At 44.0% G+C, this 20055-nt stretch overlaps 1 protein-coding gene across 1 annotated transcript in view; it reads right to left on the reverse strand.

The window, feature by feature from the left end:
• Positions 1-3048: 3048 nt before the first annotated feature.
• The window catches only part of dnm3a (dynamin 3a), a 40311-nt gene continuing 23304 nt past the window's right edge, over positions 3049-20055 (reverse strand). The window contains 9 exon segments of the mRNA XM_045705906.1: positions 3049-3190; positions 3294-3482; positions 3484-3530; positions 3624-3692; positions 3694-3771; positions 14889-14994; positions 16523-16556; positions 16559-16624; positions 17222-17228. Of these exon segments, the coding sequence (XP_045561862.1) occupies positions 3049-3190; positions 3294-3482; positions 3484-3530; positions 3624-3692; positions 3694-3771; positions 14889-14994; positions 16523-16556; positions 16559-16624; positions 17222-17228 (738 nt within the window).

Below are 20055 nucleotides of genomic sequence, written 5' to 3' on the forward strand. Positions count from 1 at the left end.
TTTTGTCATACCCATGGTATACGGTCTGATATACCACAGCTATCAGCCAATCAGCATTTAGGGCTCGAACCACCCAGTGTATAATACAGATTAGACAGCTCATTGACAAGCTCTGGGTAAAAGTCTCAGGCAAAATTGTAGCTGGGTATTTGAGTTGGAATGGCCCTTCACCTGAATGGATTGGGTTGAAATTATCAATATGGTGATTACTCCACCTTTCCCTCTGATAGACTAAAAGGAATTATCACCACATTGATTACACCTATCCAATTATTTCAGATCTATGCAAGTGTCTGGAATGTAGGGAATAAAAGTGCTTTGGGGATAGGTCTACGATTTGGGAAATTAGTTGAAATAATCCATCTGATTGATAGGACAACTCCATCGTACAGCCTATCAGAGGCAGGGTTGTGTTGAGGGGAGGGGTCAGTTGGATGGTTTCATGGGGACATCCGGGGTTGCCTCCTGGAGAGGGACAGAGAGGAGAAACCATTAATACAGGACACACACACACAATGATGTATTTTAAAGTATTACAGTACTATAAATTATTTACAAAAAAATCAATACACCATAGCTCTCCTAAAGCATAGTGTGCGCTCTGGAGGAAAATCCAGTTGAGAAATAGTGAGCATTCCTGCTAATGCTGACCAGGAAAGATCCCTGTAGAGACAAAGGAATCTTGTGGTGTGTGTGTGTGCTGGCAGAGTGTTCCTGTGATGTGAAATAAGAGAAAAGGGCTTGTGCTTTTCCTGGGATAGAGGTAGAGAAAAAGAGAGGGTGAGTTATGGAGGGAGAGTTAGGGAGGGGCTTGAGAAGGAAAGAGGGATGATGGGTGAGGCCCAAAATAATGGTTGGAGAGGAAATTAGGGAGGAGAAAAAAAATGTGCAGCCCAAAAGCAGGGGAGGAATGAGTGGAGGAAGAGAAGTGGAAGAGCGGGAGAAAGATATTGCATTAGGAAAAATGGAAAGCAGTCAAACAAATCCATGCCAGGAGAAAGTGAGGTTGAGATGGAGAGAGAGGTGAGAAATAGAAAGGGTCTGTATACTGGGGTTGATAGGAAATAAATGAAAAACACATTTTCCAACAGACCCCCACCCCAGCTCAAATAACCTCTCTCTCTGCAGCCCAATGTTTAGCTGTGTGTGTGTGCGTGCCTGTGTGCATGCTTGAAGTACCACAGCATTAAAGAATTCCAACAAATAGAAAATAAATCAAGTTGAACTTCAATAATAATAATAAGGTGGGTGCTTATATTTGTCCTATTTCACATACAGTTGAAGTCGGAAGTTTACATACACCTTAGCCAAATACATTTAAACTCAGTTTTTCACAATTCCTGACATTTAATCCTAGTAAAAATTCCCTGTTTTAGGTCAGTTAGGATCACCACTTTTATTTTGAGAATGTGAAATGTCAGAATAATGGTAGAGAGAGTGATTTTTTTCAGCTTTTATTTATTTCATCACATTCCTAGTGGGTCAGAAGTTTACATACACTCAATTAGTATTTGGTAGCATTGCCTTTAAATTGGTTAACTTGGGTCAAACGTTTCAGGTAGCCTTCCACAAGCTTCCCACAATAAATTGGGTGCATTTTGGCCCATTCCTCCTGACAGAGCTGGTGTTACTGAGTCTGGTTTGTAGGCCTTCTTGCTCGTGCACACTTTTTTAGTTCTGCCCACAAATTTTCTATAGGATTGAGGTCAGGGCTTTGTGATGGTCACTCCAATACCTTAACATTGTTGTCTTTAAGCCATTTTGCCACAACTTTGGAAGTATGCTTGGGGTCATTGTCCATTTGGAAGACCCATTTGCAACCTAGCTTTAACTTCCTGACTGATGTCTTGAGATGTTGCTTCAATATATCCATATAATTTTCATCCTCATGACGCCATCTATTTTGTGAAGTGCCACAGTCCCTCCTGCAGCAAAGCTCCCCCACAACATGATGCTGACACCCCTGTGCTTCACGGTTGAGATGGTGTTCTTAGGCTTGCAAGCCTCCCCCTTTTTCCTCCAAACATAACGATGGTCATTATGGCCAAACAGTTCTATTTTTGTTTCATCAGACCAGAGGACATTTCTCCAAAAAGTACGATCTTTGTCCCCATGTGCAGTTGCAAATCGTAGTCTGGTTTTTTTATGGCGGTTTTGGAGCAGTGGCTTCTTCCTTTCTGAGTGGTCTTTCAGGTTATGTCGATTTTGGAGTCGTTTTACTGTGGATATAGATACTTTTGTACCTGTTTCCTCCAGAATCTTCACAAGGTCCTTCGCTGTTGTTTTGGGATTGATTTGCACCAAAGTACGTTCATCTCTAGGAGACAGAACGCGTCTCTTTCCTGAGCGGTATGACGGCTGTGTGGTCCCATGGTGTTCATACTTGTGTACTATTGTTTGTACAGATGAACGTGGTACCTTCAGGCATTTGGAAATTTCTCCCATGGATGAACCAGACTTGTGGTTTTGGCTGATTTCTTTTGATTTTCCCATGATATCAAGCAAAGAGGCACTGAGTTTGAAGGTAGGCCTTGAAATACATCCACAGGTACACCTCCAATTGACTCAAATTATGTAAATTAGCCTATCAGAAGCTTCTAAAGCCATGACGTCATTTTCTGGAATTTGAAATCCAAGCTGTTTAAAGGCACAGTCAACTTAGTGTATGTAAACTTCTGACCCACTGAAATTGTGATACTTGTCATGCACAAAGTAGATGTCCTATCCGACTTGCCAAAACTATAGTTTGCTAACAATACATTTGTGGAGTGGTTGAAAAACGAGTTTTAATGACTCCAACCTAAGTGTATGTAAACTTCTGACTTCAACTGTATATTAATCTGCATGTGGGAATTGAAAATGTGTTTTTGCATATCCCAACTCCCCGAGACAACCTCAGAGAGTGGGGTCACGGTCAGCCATTATCAACAGCGTCCCTGGAGCAATTAGGGTTAAGTGCTCTGCTCAAGGGAACAATTTTCACCTTGTCAGCTCGGGGATTCGAACTAGTGACCTTTAGGTTACCGGCCCAACACTCTAACCTCTAGGCTACCTGCTGCCCTGAACATCGCCGTCATGATTACCTGGGTACATTGGGGGGCAATCTGATAATTGGTCCATGAGGATGAGGTGCAGCTCGGAGGAGACTAGTAGCGTCATGGAGGTGGGGCCTCTGGTGGAGGGTGGGGCTCTGGGAGCAGAGGCTATACGCTTAGGAGCTAGATCTGTAGGACTGTGAGACCTGAGGGAAGGGGGTTAGCGTTATGGTGTGTGTGCACCCATGTGTGTGTTACCTGCGGCTGGTCGCAGGGGCTCCATGCAGCCAGAAGGAGTCAACAGGAGGAGGTAGAGGAGTGGAGCAGGTGGAGGTAGAGATGTCTCCGATGATGGCCAGCGCCTCCTTCAAGGCAGCGTGAGTCCTCAGCGCCTCCTCTCTCCTCTGGTCCTGCTCTGGATACTCATCCATCAACACACTTCTCTGTTAGAGAGTAGAGCTGCACCAGGAGGTCAATACTGATGTATTCCTTTACCTATGGAGAGAGGAGAGAGAGATTATATATTCCTTCACCAACAGATAGTTATGAGGGGAGACCGCCGGACAGACACAGACTTATGTTGTTGACCATGATGGTCTTGGGCACGAGGTCTCTAATGGCTTTGTAAACGATGTTCATGAAGGAGTCCACCAGGTTCCCGGATGGTCTCTACTTGACGCTCCAACTGAGGATCCATAGAGAAACTATCACTAGAACCATTACTCTCCTTATCCACCTGGCACAGGAGAGAGAGTGAGGGAGGGAGGATTATAGAGAGGTCATGAGCAGATGAGCTCCTGAATTTTTCTGAATTTTTACAAAAAGATAGATTTAGGGTTGTATAAAATTGGATACTACCCTCCGTAACATAACCTTCACTCCAAATCAAAACTCCAAACCTACAACCTGATCTTGGACAAATTACCTGGAAGGATTTTTATTACCAAGGATTCTTACTGCCAAGGACTATCCAGCAAACCTTCTGACAAACTAGCAAAAGAAGCACAAATGAAACCCGAAAATATCATCCAACCTGGAACTGAGTAAGTAATGTTCAGTCGGAAGCTACTTCGAAAGCCTAGAATGAAAAGAACATTACAATAATCTCTAGATGTTTAACTTTATAAAGACTGAATGCTAAGTTAAAAGGCTACCAATCTTGAAGAACAGACCCAGCTGCAACATTAATAACCACTGAAGTGGTATGAAGCCCCTGAGCCAAACAATGGCAGCAGAGTTCCTCCCCCACCCAAATGCAGAAGCATCTTTGACCCCCTGCTCCATGGCTTCCCTCTGTGCAGAGGTCACCACAGTACAGTACCCCTTGGACATAAAAAAAATAACAAGGCACAGAAAGAGTACAAAGAGAAGCTCCTCATGGACAATACAGAGACACTTGTTGCTGACTGCTACAAAAATCGGAACGAAAGCAACTTAATCTTCAACACAGACCATCCCGGGGCATGGCACAGAGCTATGAGAGCACACTATCCCTTTTAAGAGAGAGGGTATTGGCGGCGGGTGGAAAATCAGAACATATCTCAAAACGAGGACCCTGAGAAAGACCCCTCTGTCAACCTGTACAAGAATGGAACAGTGGTGGTGCAGGGCAACTTCATACATTTCCAGAAAGGACTTTCACCAAATCAAAGCAAGAGCACGGTAGGAAAAGCTTTCTCTTGGTGACGAATCCCCCACCCCGAGCGAGTCTGATCTAGGGCTGTTACGGTGACCGTATTACCGCCACATTGGCGGCCTCGAGTCATGAAGGCAGTCAAATTCCATGTGACTGTTTAGTCACGGTAATTAGGCTTCTCAAGCTCTGATGCTGCTGCTGGTCATTAGTAGCCTACCAAACTTGCTAAATGCCTGGTACTCAGCACTCTATTGTCCCTCTAATCACTCTGACATCAATGCAAATGTGATCGAAAATCGAATCAAATGACATTTTATTGGTCACATACACATGTTTAGCAGATGTTTTTGCGGGTGTAGCGAAATGCTTGTGTTTCTAACAGTGCAGTAATATCTAACAATTTCACAACAATACACACACATCTAAGAAATGGAATTAAGAATATATAAATATTTGGACGAGCAATATCAGAGTGGCATAGACTAAAATACAGTAGAATAGAATACAGTATATACATATGAGATGAGCAATGCAAAATATGTAAACATGACTCGTGTTCCATTATTCAAGTGGCCAGTGATTTCAAGTCTATGTGTCACGATTCCCACCGACGGTGGCGCCCCCTCCTGCTCGGGTGGCGCTCGGCGGTCGTCGTCAACGGCCTATTAGCACCCACTGATTCCCTTTTTTGGTTTTCCATTCTTTTTGGTTTTGTGCACCTGTGTTTAGTTTGGTTAATTAGCGGGGCTATTTATGTTAGCTGGTCCGCTTCCTTGTTGTGCGGGATTATTTCTATTGTGACGGCTCATGTTCGTGTCGGCGCTATTTTACGCCGTGTGTATTTTCTCCCCTGTGTTTGGGAGTATTTTGTTTAATGAGTGAGTGTACATTAAATACGCCACTACCCTGTGCTCGCTGCTTCCTGTGCCTCATTCCTTCACCACGACTGCCAATCCGTTACACTATGTATATAGGGCAGCAGCCTCTAATGTGCCAGTGATGACTATTTAACAGTCTGATGGCCTTGAGATAGAAGCTGTTTTTCAGTATCTCGGTCCCAGCTTTGATGCACCTGTACTGACCTCACCTTCTGGATGATAGCGGGGTGAACAGGCAGTGGCTCGGGTGGTTGTTGTCCTTGATGATCTTTTTGGCCTTCCTGTGACATCGGGTGCTGTAGGTGTCCTGGAGGGCAGGTAGTTTTCCCCCGGTGATGCAATGGGCAGACCACACCACCCTTTAGAGAGCCCTGCGGTTGAGGGCGGTGCAGTTGCGGTGATACAGCCCAACAGGATGCTCTCAATTGTGCATCTGTAAAAGTGTCACAGGATCCAACGAAAGTGGCGCCCCTCCTCGGTCGGGCGGCGCTCGGCGGTCGTCGTCGCCGGCCTATTAGCTGCCACCGATCGTTGTTTCTGTGTCGTTTAGTTTTGTCTGTCTGTTCCGCACCCGTTTTGTGTATGTCATTAGTGGGGACTTATTTAATGTGTGTTTTCAGTTGGGATTTTGTGCGGGATTGTTTATTGTCCACGTTGTGTGATTGATAGTTTGTTTTTTGTGAAAGGATTTACCGGGCTGCGCTCCTTGCCTTAGAAAGTGTATTTTGTTTGTGCTGTACGGGCGCAGTTAACCAATTACTGGAACTTTGTATAGCACACTGTGCTTTTCGGCGTGTGTGTGAGTAGGATCATTAAAGACACTCACCTCCAGCACCTCTGTCTCCTGCACTTGATTCCACCCATCCACCAGTCCAAGTTAAACGTGACAAAAAGTTTGTGAGGGTTTTAGGTGCCAAGCCAAATTTGTTCAGCCTCCTGAGGTTGAAGAGCTGCTGTTGTGCCTTCTTCACCACACTGTTTGTGTGGGTGGACCATTTCAGTTTGTCAGTGATCTGTACACCAAGGAACTTTCCACCTTCTCCACTGCAGTCCCGTCAATATGGATAGCGGGGTGCTTCCTCTGCTGTTTCCTAAAGTCCACAATCAGCTCCTTTGTTTTGTTGACATTGATGATAGGTTATTTCTGGCACCACACTCCCAGAGCCCTCACCTCATCCCTGTAGGCTGTCTCGTCATTGTTGGTAATCAGGCCTACTACTGTTGTGTCATCTGCAAACTTGATGATTGAGTTGGAGGCGTGTGGCCACGCAGCCATGGGTGAACAGGGAGTACAGGAGGGGGCTGAGCATGCACCCTTGTGGGGCCCCAGTGTTGAGGATCAGCGAAGTGGAGGTGTTGTTTCCTACCTTCACCACCTGGGGGCGGCCTGTCAGGAAGTCCAGGACCCAGTTGCACAGGGAGGGGTTCAGACCCAGGGCCTCGAGCTTAATGATGAGCTTGGAGGGTACTATGGTGTTGAATGCTGAGCTATAGACAATGAACAGCATTCTTACATAGGTATTCCTGTTGTCCAGATGGGATAGGGCAGTGTGCAGTGCGATGGCGATTGCGTCGTCTGTGGATCTATTGGGGCGGTAAGCAAATTGAAGTGGGTCTAGGGTGTTAGGTAAGGTAGAGGTGATATGATCCTTGACTAGTCTCACAAAGCACTTCATGATGACAGAAGTGAGTGCTGCAGGATGATAGTCATTTAATTCAGGTACCTTTGCTTTCTTGGGTACAGGAACAATGGTGGCCATCTTGAAGCATGTGGTGACTGCAGACTGGGATAGGGAGAGATTGAATATGTCCATAAACACTCCAGCCAGCTGGTCTGCGCATGCTCTGAGGACACGGCTAGGGATGCCGTCTGGGCTGGCAGCCTTGCGAGGGTTAACCTGTTGGGGTTAGGGGGCAGTATTTGCACGGCCGGATAAAAAACGTACCCGATTTAAACTGGTTACTACTCTTGCACAGAAACGAGAATATGCATAGAATTAGTAGATTTTGATAGAAAACACTCTAAAGTTTCTAAAACTGTTTGAATGGTGTCTGTGAGTATAACAGAACTCATATGGCAGGCCAAAACCTGAGAAGATTCCATACAGGAAGTGCCCTGTCTGACAATTTGTTGTCCTTTTGTTGCATCGCTATCGAAAATACAGCATCTGTGCTGTAACGTGACATTTTCTAAGGCTTCCAATTGGCTCTCTAAAGCTGCCAGAAAGTGGAATGGGGTGTCTGCTGTCTCTGGGCAAAGAACAGCAGCAGAATTTGTAAGTGGTCAGCCTGGGGACAGTGAGACTGAGATGCGCGTTCACGAGACTATTACATTTTTTTCTTTCAGCCTTTGAATGAATACAACGTTGCCCGGTTGGAATATTATCGCTATTTTGCGAGAAAAATAGCATAAAAATTGATTTTAAACATCGTTTGACATGCTTCTAAGTACGGTAATGTAATATTTTTAATTTTTTGGGTCACGAAATGCGCTCGCGCGTCACCCTTCGGATAGTGACCTGAACGCACGAACAAAACGGAGCTATTTGAATATAACTATGGATTATTTGGAACCAAAACAACATTTGTTGTTGAAGTAGAAGTCCTGGGAGTGCATTCTGACGAAGAACAGCAAAGGTAATCCAATTTTTCTAATAGTAATTCTGAGTTTAGTGAGCCCCAAACTTGGCGGGTGTCAAAATAGCTAGCCGTGATGTTCGAGCTATATACTCAGAATATTGCAAAATGTGCTTTCGCCGAAAAGCTATTTTAAAATCTGACACCGCGATTGCATAAAGGAGTTCGGTATCTATAATTCTTAAAATAATTGTTATGTATTTTTTCAACATTTATCATGAGTAATTTAGTAAATTCACCGGAGGTTTTCGGTGGGTATGCTAGTTCTGAACATCACATGCAAATGTAAAAAAGCTGGTTTTTGATATAAATATGAACTTGATTGAACAAAACATGCATGTATTGTTTAACATAATGTCCTAGGAGTGTCATCTGATGAAGATCATCAAAGGTTAGTGCTGCATTTAGCTGTGGTTTTGGTTTTTGTGACATATATGCTTGCTTTGAAAATGGCTGTGTGATTATTTTTGGCAGGGTACTCTCCTGACATAATCTAATGTTTTGCTTTCGCTGTAAAGCCTTTTTGAAATCGGACAATGTGGTAAGATTAACGAGAGTCTTGTCTTTAAAATGGTGTAAAATAGTCATATGTTTGAGAAATTAAAGTTATAGCATTTTTGAGGTATTTGTATTTCGCGCCACGCAATTCCACTGGCTGTTGAGTAGGTGGTACGCAAACGTCCCACCTAGCCCATAGAAGTTAACACACTTAAATGTCTTACTCACGTCGGCCACGGAGAATGAGAGCCCACAGTCCTTGGTAGCGGGCCGCATAATTGGCACTGTGTTATCTTCAAAGCGGGCGGAAGCAAGACGTGTCCACGACGTGGCTGGTTTTCCTTTTGTAGTCTGTGATTGTCTGTAGACCAGCGTTGAATAGTCCTTAGCACTGGTACTTCCTGTTTGAGTTTCTGCCTATATGAAGGGAGGAGCAAAATGGAGTCGTGATCAGATTTACCGAAGGGAGGGCCTTATAGGCATCCCAGAAGTTGGAGCAGCATTGGTCGAGTGTTTTAGCAGTGCAAGAACTACAGTCAATGTGTTGATAGAACTTCGGTAGAGTTTTCCTCAAATTTGCTTTGTTAAAAGCCCCAGCTACAATAAATGCGGTCTCAGGATATGTGGTTTCCAGTTTGCATAATGTCCAGTGAAGTTCTTTGAGGACCGACGTGGTATCGGCTTGAGGGGGAATATACACGGCTGTGACTATAACCGAAGAGAATTCTCTTTGGAGGTAATACGGTCGGCATTTGATTGTGAGGTATTCTAGGTTGGGTGAACAAAAGAACTTGAGTTCCTGTGTGTTATCACAATCACACCATGAGTAGTTAATCATGAACCATACATCCCCTCCCTTCTTCTCAGAGAGATATTTATCCTGTGAAACAGAGTATGTTACAATCCCTGATGTCTCTCTGGAAGGAAATCCTCACCCTGAGCTCATCAACTTTACATTAGCGAGTAATATACTCGGAAGCGGTGGGTGGTGTGGGCGCCTCCTGAGTCGGACTAGAAGTCCCCTCCGAGTACCTCTTCTCCGCCGGCGGTGTTTTGGATCAGCCTCTGGAATCAGTTCAATTGCCCTCGTATTCCTGGTATTAATGCTGGTGAGTTACCGCCACTCTGATATCCAAAAGTTCTTCCCGGCTGTATGTAATAACACAAAACAAATACTGGGCTAATAATATAAGAAATAACACGTAAAAAAACAAAATACTGCAAAGTTGCCTAGGGGCCAGAAGCACGGCTGCCCTATCTATCGGTGCATTAAACTGCTTGCTGTTTATGTGCATAGATGACATGTATTTTTTACCCTGCCCGAGACAGGTGCATAATAATGGTCCATTCTAAATCAAAACAAATTTCACACGTGACTGACTGGCTCGTTTACAAAAGTAGAGACTCAGAGCAAGAAAATGGTATACCATACACTATAGTTGAGAAAGAATGTGAAAGTAATTATGCTTTGAAAGTTGATAAACTTGAAAATGTCCCTTGAATATTTTCGGACACCTACTGGAGAGCTCTTTGTCTACACCCATTCAGCATCGTTCAGACCCTTTAAAGCCTTAAAGAGATGGGTGGGGTTAAGGGTTCACATGTGAGGCCATGTACTAAACAACCAAAGCTTTCAAAATGCTGTTTTATACTACGGGTGGGTTCGTAAATTTAATCTGGAGTGCCAGAGTGTGCTCGTTCATAAACTCAGAGCATTGTCAGATTGTCCATTCGTAAATTCAGAGTGTTTTGCTCTCTGAGCGTTCAGAGCGCACACTGGACGCTCTGGCCGAGAAGTAGGGTTGATCCAAGCGTTCAGACCTAACAACAGCACCCAAGCTAATTGGCTAAAGTTGGCTAGCTTGCTTGCTACTTCCAGACACAACTGAGAGAACAGCTCACTCTGACAATTTTACTCGCCCTAGTAGAGCTGGTTAGGCTGTTTTGATGTTATTCAGAGTATTGGTGACTGCAACTGTGTTGCTGGTAACATTTTAATTGCGCTTTTTTGCCAATGTTTACTGACATCGAACATATTCAACGGGTGTTGAGCTTACGTAAATTCGTCAGTTATTCTGCGCTCTAGCACACTCAGATGAGAGTGCTCTGAAATCACAGCAGATAGCCAGAGCAAATTTACCGGCTACGTCTATCGACAGTTGTGAACATTCTATTGAAATGGTTACTTGAATAGTAGTGGAGTATTTGGTTTAGACATGTAGCTAGCTAGCTAAACAAGATATGTGGGGATTTTCCAGTACATGTGTTATGCATCTCAGAATAGTAAGCAGAATCAATATATGGTTAACCATGAAACATGCGTAAGCAGAATGTAAGCAGAATCCATGTGATTGTACAAAGCTGGATAAACACAGTCCTAGCCATTCTGGGTCATGCCTGGTCTTGTGAAGGCCATTGGACAGGCACATTGGTTAATCAGTGATAGGGACCATTAGACATGCACCTGTATTAGGAAGGTATGTTAGTATTAATTAAGTACTATTAGACATGCACCTGTATTAGGAACATATGTCTGTATTATTTTTGCATTGGTACTATGGTGACACCACCAATATAATCTAAGATGAGCATAAATAAGTCAGGAATGGGCGTAAACAAGTCAGAAGTGAGGCTGAAAGATAACACTGGCGAAAGGCTAAAGGGTATTAATAATTTACATAAAGAGAAGTGACTATGTATGTTATGTAAGGGTAAAGCTGTATAAAAGGAGAGTGCTGAGACTGGAAAGATCAGTTGGTTCATGGGCCAGCTTGGCTTGTTACTTTGTAATAAAGTCTATTTGAATTCACAAGTTCCGGTATACCAGAGAAATATTATTGGGCCAATATTTTTACGACATGAACCATAATCCCAGCTCATAACATTACCACCTTGCATGAATCTGCAGGTGGCTAACCATCCAGGATCAATGTTAGCTAGCTAACATCAAGCTATAACTAGCAATGCAAATGGCTCTGAGATACAAATAATACAATTACACAGATCATACATGTAAAGGTTAGCTAGCGAGTCAGCCAGCTAACGTTAGCTAGCTAGCTAGCTAACAGTACGCTAACTTGAAATGAAAACGACTTTCAGACAAAATTAGAAATGTGTAATATCTTAGTTAGACTATCTTACCAGTATACAGTTGAAGTCGGAAGATTACATACACTTAGGTTGGAGTCATTAAAACACATTTTTCAACCACTCCCCAAATTTCTTGTTAACAAACTATACTTTTGGCCAGTCGGTTAGGACATCTACTTTGTGCATGACACAAGTAATTTTTCCAACAATTGTTTACAGACAGATTATTTCACCCTATCACAATTCCAGTGGGTCAGAAGTTTACACATACTAAATTGACTGTGCCATTAAACAGCTTGGAAAATTCCAGAAAATGATGCCATGGCTTTAGAAGCTTCTGATTGGCTAATTGACATCATTTCAGTCAATTGGAGATGTACCTGTGGATGTATTTCAAGACCTACCTTCAAACTCAGTGCCTCTTTGCTTGTCATCATGGGAAAATCAATCAGCCAAGACCTCAGAAAAAATTGTAGACCTCCACAAGTCTGGTTCATCATTGGGAGCAATTTCCAAACGCCTGAAGGTACCATGTTCATCTGTACAAACAATAGTACGCAAGTATAAACACCATGGGACCACGCAGCCGTCATACCGCTCAGGAAAGAGACGCGTTCTGTCTCCTAGAGATGAAAGTACTTTGGTGCGAAAAGTACAAATCAATCCCAGAACAACAGCAAAGGACCTTGTGAAGATGCTGGAGGAAACAGGTACAAAAGTGTCTATATCCACAGTAAAACGAGTCCTATATCGACATAACCTGAAAGGCCGCTCAGCAAGGAAGAAGCCACTGCTCCAAAACCGCCATAAAAAAGCCAGACTATGGTTTGCAACTGCACATGGGGACAAAGATCATACTTTTTGGAAAAATGTCCTCTGGTCTGATGAAACAAAAATAGAACTGTTTGGCCATAATGACCATCGTTATGTTTGGAGGAAAAATGGGGAGGCTTGCAAGCCGAAGAACACCATCCCAACCGTGAAGCATGGGAGTGGCAGCATCATGTTGTGGGGGTGCTTTGCTGCAGAATTGACTGGTGCACTTCACAAAATAGATGGCATCATGAGGATGAAAATTATGTGGATTATTGAAGCAACATCTCAAGACATCAGTCAGGAAGTTAAAGCTTGGTCGCAAATGGGTCTTCCAAATGGACAATGACCCCAAGCATACTTCCAAAGTTGTGGCAAAATTGCTTAAGGACAACAAAGTCAAGGTATTGGAGTGGCCATCACAAAGCCCTGACCTCAATCCTATAGAAAATTTGTGGGCAGAACTGAAAAAGCGTGTGCGAGCAAGGAGGCCTACAAACCTGACTCAGTTACACCACCTCTGTCAGGAGGAATGGGCCACAATTCACCCAACTTATTGTGGGAAGCTGGTGGAAGGCTACCCGAAACGTTTGACCCAAGTTAACCAATTTAAAGGCAATGCTACCAAATACTAATTGAGTGTGTGTAAACGTTTGACCCAAGTTAAACAATTTAAAGGCAATGCTACCAAATACAAATTGAGTGTATGTAAACTTCTGACCCAATGGGAAAATAAAGGGGTGATCCTAACTGTCCTAAGATCAGGAATTTTTACTAGGATTAAATGTCAGTAATTGTGAAAAACTGAGTTTAAATGTATTTGGCCAAGGTGTATGTAAACTTCCGACTTCAACTGTACATATCAAATACAAATCTTAGAATCAACTATTAAAGATTACCAGAACCTACTGGATTCTCCAATTACATTGAATGAACTACAGGACAAAATACAAATCCTCCAACCCAAAAAAGCCTGTGGTGTTGATGGATCCTAAATGAAATGATAAAATATACAAACCACAAATTCGAATTATCTATACTTAAACTTAACATCATTCTCGTCTCCACTTTATTGGATTGATCAGTCCTTGGTTCCAAATATTGGGGAAGATGCCAGAGTTGAAGATGATCATCACAATCCACGAAAGTGGAGACAAATTTGACCCCAATAACTACTGTGGGATATGCGTCAATGGCAACCTTTGGAAAATCCTCTGCATTATCATTAACAGCAGACTCATACATTTCCTCAGTGAAAACAATGTACTGAGCAAATATAAATAGTATTTTTACCAAACTACCGTAATACAGACCACGTATTCAACCTGCACACCCTAATTGACAAACAAACCAAAACAAAGACAAAGTCTTCTCATGCTTTGTCGATTTGAAAAAGTTTTTGACTCAATTTGGCATGAGGGTCTGCTATACAAATTGATGGAAAGCGGTGTTGGGGAAAAACTTACAACATTATAAAATCCATGTACATAAACAACAAGTGTGTGGTTAAAATTGGCAAAAAACACATTTCTTTCCACAGGGCCATGGGGTGAGATATGGATGCAGCTTGAGCCCCACCCTCCTCAATATAAATATATCACAGAATTGGCGAGGGCACTAGAACAGTCTGCAGCACCCGGCCTCACTCTACTAGAATCTGAAGTCAAATGTCTACAGGTTTGTTGGTGCTCCTGTCCCCAACCAAGGAGGGCCTACAGCAGCACCTAGATATTCTGTACATCTCAGTAAGTCAAAAATAATGATGTTCCAAAAAAGGTCCGGTTGCCATGACCACAAATACAATTCCAGAGCACACAAAAACTATACGTACCTCGGCCTAAACATTAGGGCCACAGGTAACTTCAACAAAGCTGTGAACGATCTGAGAGAAGGCAAGAAGGGCCTTCTACGCCATCAAAAGGAACATAAAATTCGACATACCAATTAGGATCTGACTAAAAATACCTGAATCAGTTCTAAAACCCATTGCCCTTTATGGTTGTGAGGTCTGGGGTCCGCTCACCAACCAATAATGTTCCTAGTGTTTTGTGTACATGCACAAACAGTTCCGAACTGTTTCGGATGGGAAGCTGTGATCAGCCAATGACTGAAGGCAAGGGGAGGGGGTAGTAGGCAGAGAATAAGGGCAGGTGTAGGTTATAGTTAGGGTCAGGGTTAGGAGCTAAGGGGTCAGGGTTAGGCTATTCACAGTTACTTTATAGGTCATGGTTTTAGGGTTAGAGGTTAGAGTCAGGTTTAGAGTTACGGGTCAGGAGTTTTGACTAAGATACTCACAGCGACTTTCTCAGGATAGACTCCGGCTCTCAGCAGAGAAGCTTTCCAGCTGTCTACCTCCTCCTGAGAGCCAAACGCCAGCTCCAGGAACCCGTAGTCCTTATACACGTTCCTACAATTACATTGCATACTGTCAGCTACCTCAAACTACATCATCCAGCCAGCAACTTCAGAAAACATATACCCACATCCAAGAACCTCTAGTCCTTATATAGCTTCTAACAATTATAAAAGATACAATCAAACAGTCACCTTCCTCTCCAGATTTGAGGTTGCATGCCATATGCATACACACGACTACACCATAGGTCTCACACCGGGCACACACATGTTATCAGAGCTGGAACACACACCTTCACACACAATGAATAACTAAACTCACTCATCCATACCCACAGAGCTTCTTTCTCCCCTCTCTTTATTCATCACCCCCCCTCTCTTTCCCTCTCTCTCTCTCTGTCAGGGAGACGCCGCTGCGTCTGACAGAGGCAGGAATCTGGAGCGGTCTAAAAACCCATCTGTTAAACACACACACACACCACACACAGGCACACACATCTGTTAAACACACACACACCACACACAGGCACACACATCTGTTAAACATTCTCTTTAATCACTCTGTGTTCCTGTCCTTTTGTTTCTCCCTCTCTCATGTTTTCTAAACTGGTATTGTTGGTGGTGCGTGTGTGTGTGTGTGTGTGTGTGTGTGTGCGCGCAGTATATTTGTCTGTCTGTCTGTCTGTCTCCAATCTCAAGCTGTCTTGAGTGTTCTGGATAGCAGCCTGACCACATATCTCATGAGATCTCCTCTGTCTGTAGGCTAAGTAGGGCTGGGTCTGGTTGATCCCTGGATCGGAGACCAGATGCTGCTGGAGATGGTGTTGGACGGACGGCCAGAAGGGTTAGTATTGGTTAGGAGGGCCAGTAGGAGGCTATCGTTCCCCCTCTCTCTCTCTTAATGCTTTACAATGGCTGGATTGTAACCAGTCACTCACATCCCCCTTTTCCTCGCTCTGTTCCGCTGTGGCCAGGGATAGTGAGCTTCTCTCTCCTCTTGAGGAATTTTAGCAAGGATCCGTTTCTCCCTTTTTCCTTTCTCCCTCCCTCTTTCCCTGCTTTTAGATCAGGGACTTTCCTAAAGGTTCTGATTACTGTCAGACAGGGACAACCAGAGCATTAGAATCACGACTGTGGACACATCATGCACACACAAACACGCACAGAGGGAAGGGGGGACAAGGGGCGCAGTAGGACACGCTTTTGACACATTCCTGACAGATCGCTCTCCCTCTCTCCCCACTCTCACCCCATCCAGCCTTCTTTCTTTCCCTCCTTCTTGTGGCGAGCGGTTAAATAGTTTCCTAACAAGAGCTGCCTCATCTCTGGTCCAGAACTCTGGCTTTGATTAGCTGCTTAATGAGCCTGCCCTCGGTATGCTGCGGTCCACACACACACTCACGAACCAGGTCCCACCCAGCTCACCAATAGCATGCCCAGCCCACCCCATCCTAACCCACTCCATCTCTCTGTCAGTCAGTCAGTGAGGAGGTCAGAGACCAGGTGTAACCCCCCCCCCATCTCTTTCAGATATGCCTGTCATACACTAATCTCACATAAAACCACTTCAACACACACACCTTTGTTCGGTGCTGAAGATGGAGTAGGCATGTTACTGGACATGAAGCTCTTCTCCACATCTCTCAGCTTCAGGTTGTCCAACAGTAACATGTACTTCCTCTCTTCCTTCAGAGGAGGGATAGAGGGATGGGGATGATGGAGGGTCGAGAGAAAGTGAGAGGGGGAAGGATGGAGAAATGTAAGGAGATGTAAGAAAGGATCATTCATTGATGGGTCTACTGATCTGGTGAATACACAAACAGCATGTAGAGACAATAAAACAATTAAGAAAAGCAATAACTGAATAGGCCTGCTCTAGTATAACATGCGTGGAGTCTCATTGATTTGTTAACATTCCCCTCTACGACAGAAACCGCAGAGAAACAGAAACAGAGCTAGCTAGGATAAATAAATGGATTAGACTATTCTACACTACACGACAGAGAGATGTGTTTGGGGTGGGGGTGGGGGTGGGGGGGGCATGAGTTTGCACTGTCACCACCATTACAAATTATGATCGAAAGAAAACAGTTAGAGAAAGGAAGCAAAGCGGAGAGAAAATATGGGGAAAAGAATGGAGGGAGTGAAAGAATGAGAGAAAAATAGTTACAAAAAAAAAACAGGGAAAGAAATAGAGAGAGAGAGAAGCCAGCCCACATGTGAAAGTCATTACTCAAAAGTGACGCTCTAAAACAAAACATTCCTCTCCTCACCTCCACCCTTCTCCTCCACCTTGCTCTCACTTTTAATAATAATAATTAGGTGGGTGCTTACATTTGTCCTATTTTAATTTTTTGATGCATATCCCATTCCCCCTGACACCCTCGGAGAGTGGGTCACAGCCAGGGATCAGCCATCATTGACGGTTGACCCTGGAGCAATTAAGGCTAAGTGCCCTGCTCAAGGGCACATCGACAGATTTTCCACCTAGTCATTTCTGGGAATCAAACCAGCGACCTTTCGGTTACTGATCCAACACTCTTAAGCGCTAGGCTACCTGCCTCAGGAAACAGCTATAGTTACAGTATGGAGTGGAGAAAAGGAGGAGAGGACAGAAGGTGAGATGGAGAGAAGGAGGATATGGAGGAGGGATGGGGGTATAGCCTACCCAGAAAAAAGAAATGGATGGAAAGGTGCAAGTCTGTCTCACAAACACTTAGGTGTGTGTGTGTCTGAGTGGGTGTGTGTGTGTGTGTGTTGGTCTCTCCTGAACCCCAAAACTTTCTTCCTTCATTGCTCTTTCTCTTTTTCCAGAGGGGCCCCACTTCCTGTTAAAGAGGCTGAAACAAAACTATAGAACGAAGCTGGCACGTCGACAGACGACAACATCTGGTATTGCTTGAGAGAGAGAGAGAGAGAGAGAGGGGGGAGAGAGAGAGAGAGAGAGAGAGGGGAGAGAGAGAGCGAGAGAGAGAGCGAGAGAGAGAGAGAGAGAGAGAGAGAGAGAGAGAGAGAGACGGAGGAGTGGAGGTGAGTTTTGACGGAGATGAGTGGGAGAGGTATCGAGAGAGAGAGAAGGGGAGAGAAACTGCAGACCACTCCAAAGTTGATTCCCAAGGGTCCCATCAACCCATATATGGCGCCTCAGTCCCTCCCTCTCTCCCTTTTTCGTTATGCCTTCCCTAAGTGCACTGGCAGATCCCCAGTGCTGAAAGTGAATGTGCCACGTCGAGGCTGGATACTCCGCTCGCTCGGACGCAGCCCCTCGGAACCCCGACACACACACACACAAGGACCTGACACACACTGGACCGTGATGCGACCAGAACAAGACCCAGACCCAGACCCAAAGAAGAGGACAGCCAGTGTGTGTGCACATGTGTGCGTGTGACCCCTCACCCGTCACTCAGGACGAGAAAGGAGAGGAGACAATGAGAATCTTTTACCTAGTTAGTCAACCAAAACTTTGGACGGGTGAAAAACGAGATAAAAGAAAGGAATGAGAGAAGAAGGAAGATAAAACGTAGAGAGCAGAGGAGACATCTTTCTACTCCTCCACCTCCTTCAAAACTTTGCACAGATGAAAAAGGAAAGAGAAAGGAAGGGAGGGAGAGAAATAAAGGAGAGAGCGAGAGTCCTGTTCCGTCATCCCAGTGTTCAGACTACCTGTTCAGGGTCTTACTGGTGTACAGTAGTCTGCACATTGGTTAGACTGGGCAAGGAATGGCTTCCATCACTCTCTCTCAAACACACACACAAGTATATACACACACGCATGAGCACATTCACACTGGGGACTAGATGTATGAGTTTGTCTTTGCTGGTTTGTCTTTCGCTGTCTGCTACTACGTTGTTCTTTGTGTGTTATGAAAGCCTAGAAGCCTGCTATATTTGTCAGTGGTCAGTACGATAGTTCATTGTGTTTGTGTGTGTGTGTGTCAGGCTGCTCATGGTGGATCATACATCAGAGCTGCTCTATCTGAAACTGAGCCTCTGCAGACTCATTGTGTGATATAGTAAGCAGGCCCAACACAGACACCTTACTGTGTATGGTTGCTGTATGGGAATGTGTGTGGATAGTGTAGGGTGAGTGTATGGGTGTTGTATGGGAGCATGTGTGTGTATATAGTGTATAGGGGGAATGTGTATGTGTGTGTATTTAGTGTATAGGGGGAGTGTGTATGTGTGTGTATATGGTGTATAGGGGGAGTGTGTATGTGTGTGTATTTAGTGTATATAGTGTCTAGGGGGAGTGTGTGTGTGTGTATATATAGTGTATAGGGGGAGTGTGTATGTGTGTGTATTTAGTGTCTAGGGAGAGTGTGTATGTGTGTGTATATAGTGTATAGGGGGAGTGTGTATGTGTGTGTATTTAGTGTCTAGGGAGAGTGTATGTGTGTGTATATAGTGTATAGGGGGAGTGTGTATGTGTGTGTATTTAGTGTATATAGTGTCTAGGGGGAGTGTGTGTATAGTAGAGATGGGGGAAAAATCCATAGTTACATATTGCAATGTATTTTTTTACGATATTATATTGATATTTTGACTCCAAATATCAATGCTTTTACTAGGTAGCGTTAGCTAACGCTATTCGGCTGTACCTGAGTCAAAACTCTGCTATTTTTTATCCTATAGCTTGTTCTACATCTTCTTTATAAATACTGAGCCAACATGTTTTCAGCTCTTTTATTTCCGTGAGAGATCAAAACTTTGTTTTCTCATGCTCTCTCTCGTCTCTCTGCAGCAGACATGGTGAGCAATATGTTTGGAACATCAGATTGCAATAAAATAGAGAATCGTGGCAATTCATATCCTATCGGCACCTAAGTATCGTGCTAATATTGAATGGTGAGGTCCCATGCAATTCCCAGCCCTAGTGTATAGGGTGAGTGTATGGGCGTAGGACATCTGTTTTTCCTCAGGCTGCACATCGGGCCTCAGGCAGGGAGAGAGGGAGGGAGGAATGTACGTCTGGTTAGTGTTTTATATAAAGATTACACACTGTTTAGTGTGTGGAGATGAGTGTGTATCCATTATGTCTAGATTAAATGTATGGAGAGTAGAGTCTATAATTATTGTCTTGGTGTGTAGATTAGCAATAATTGTGTCGATT

The sequence above is a fragment of the Salmo salar genome, chromosome ssa23 (assembly GCF_905237065.1).
Source record: "Salmo salar chromosome ssa23, Ssal_v3.1, whole genome shotgun sequence".
In the NCBI taxonomy this organism is placed as follows: domain Eukaryota; kingdom Metazoa; phylum Chordata; class Actinopteri; order Salmoniformes; family Salmonidae; genus Salmo; species Salmo salar.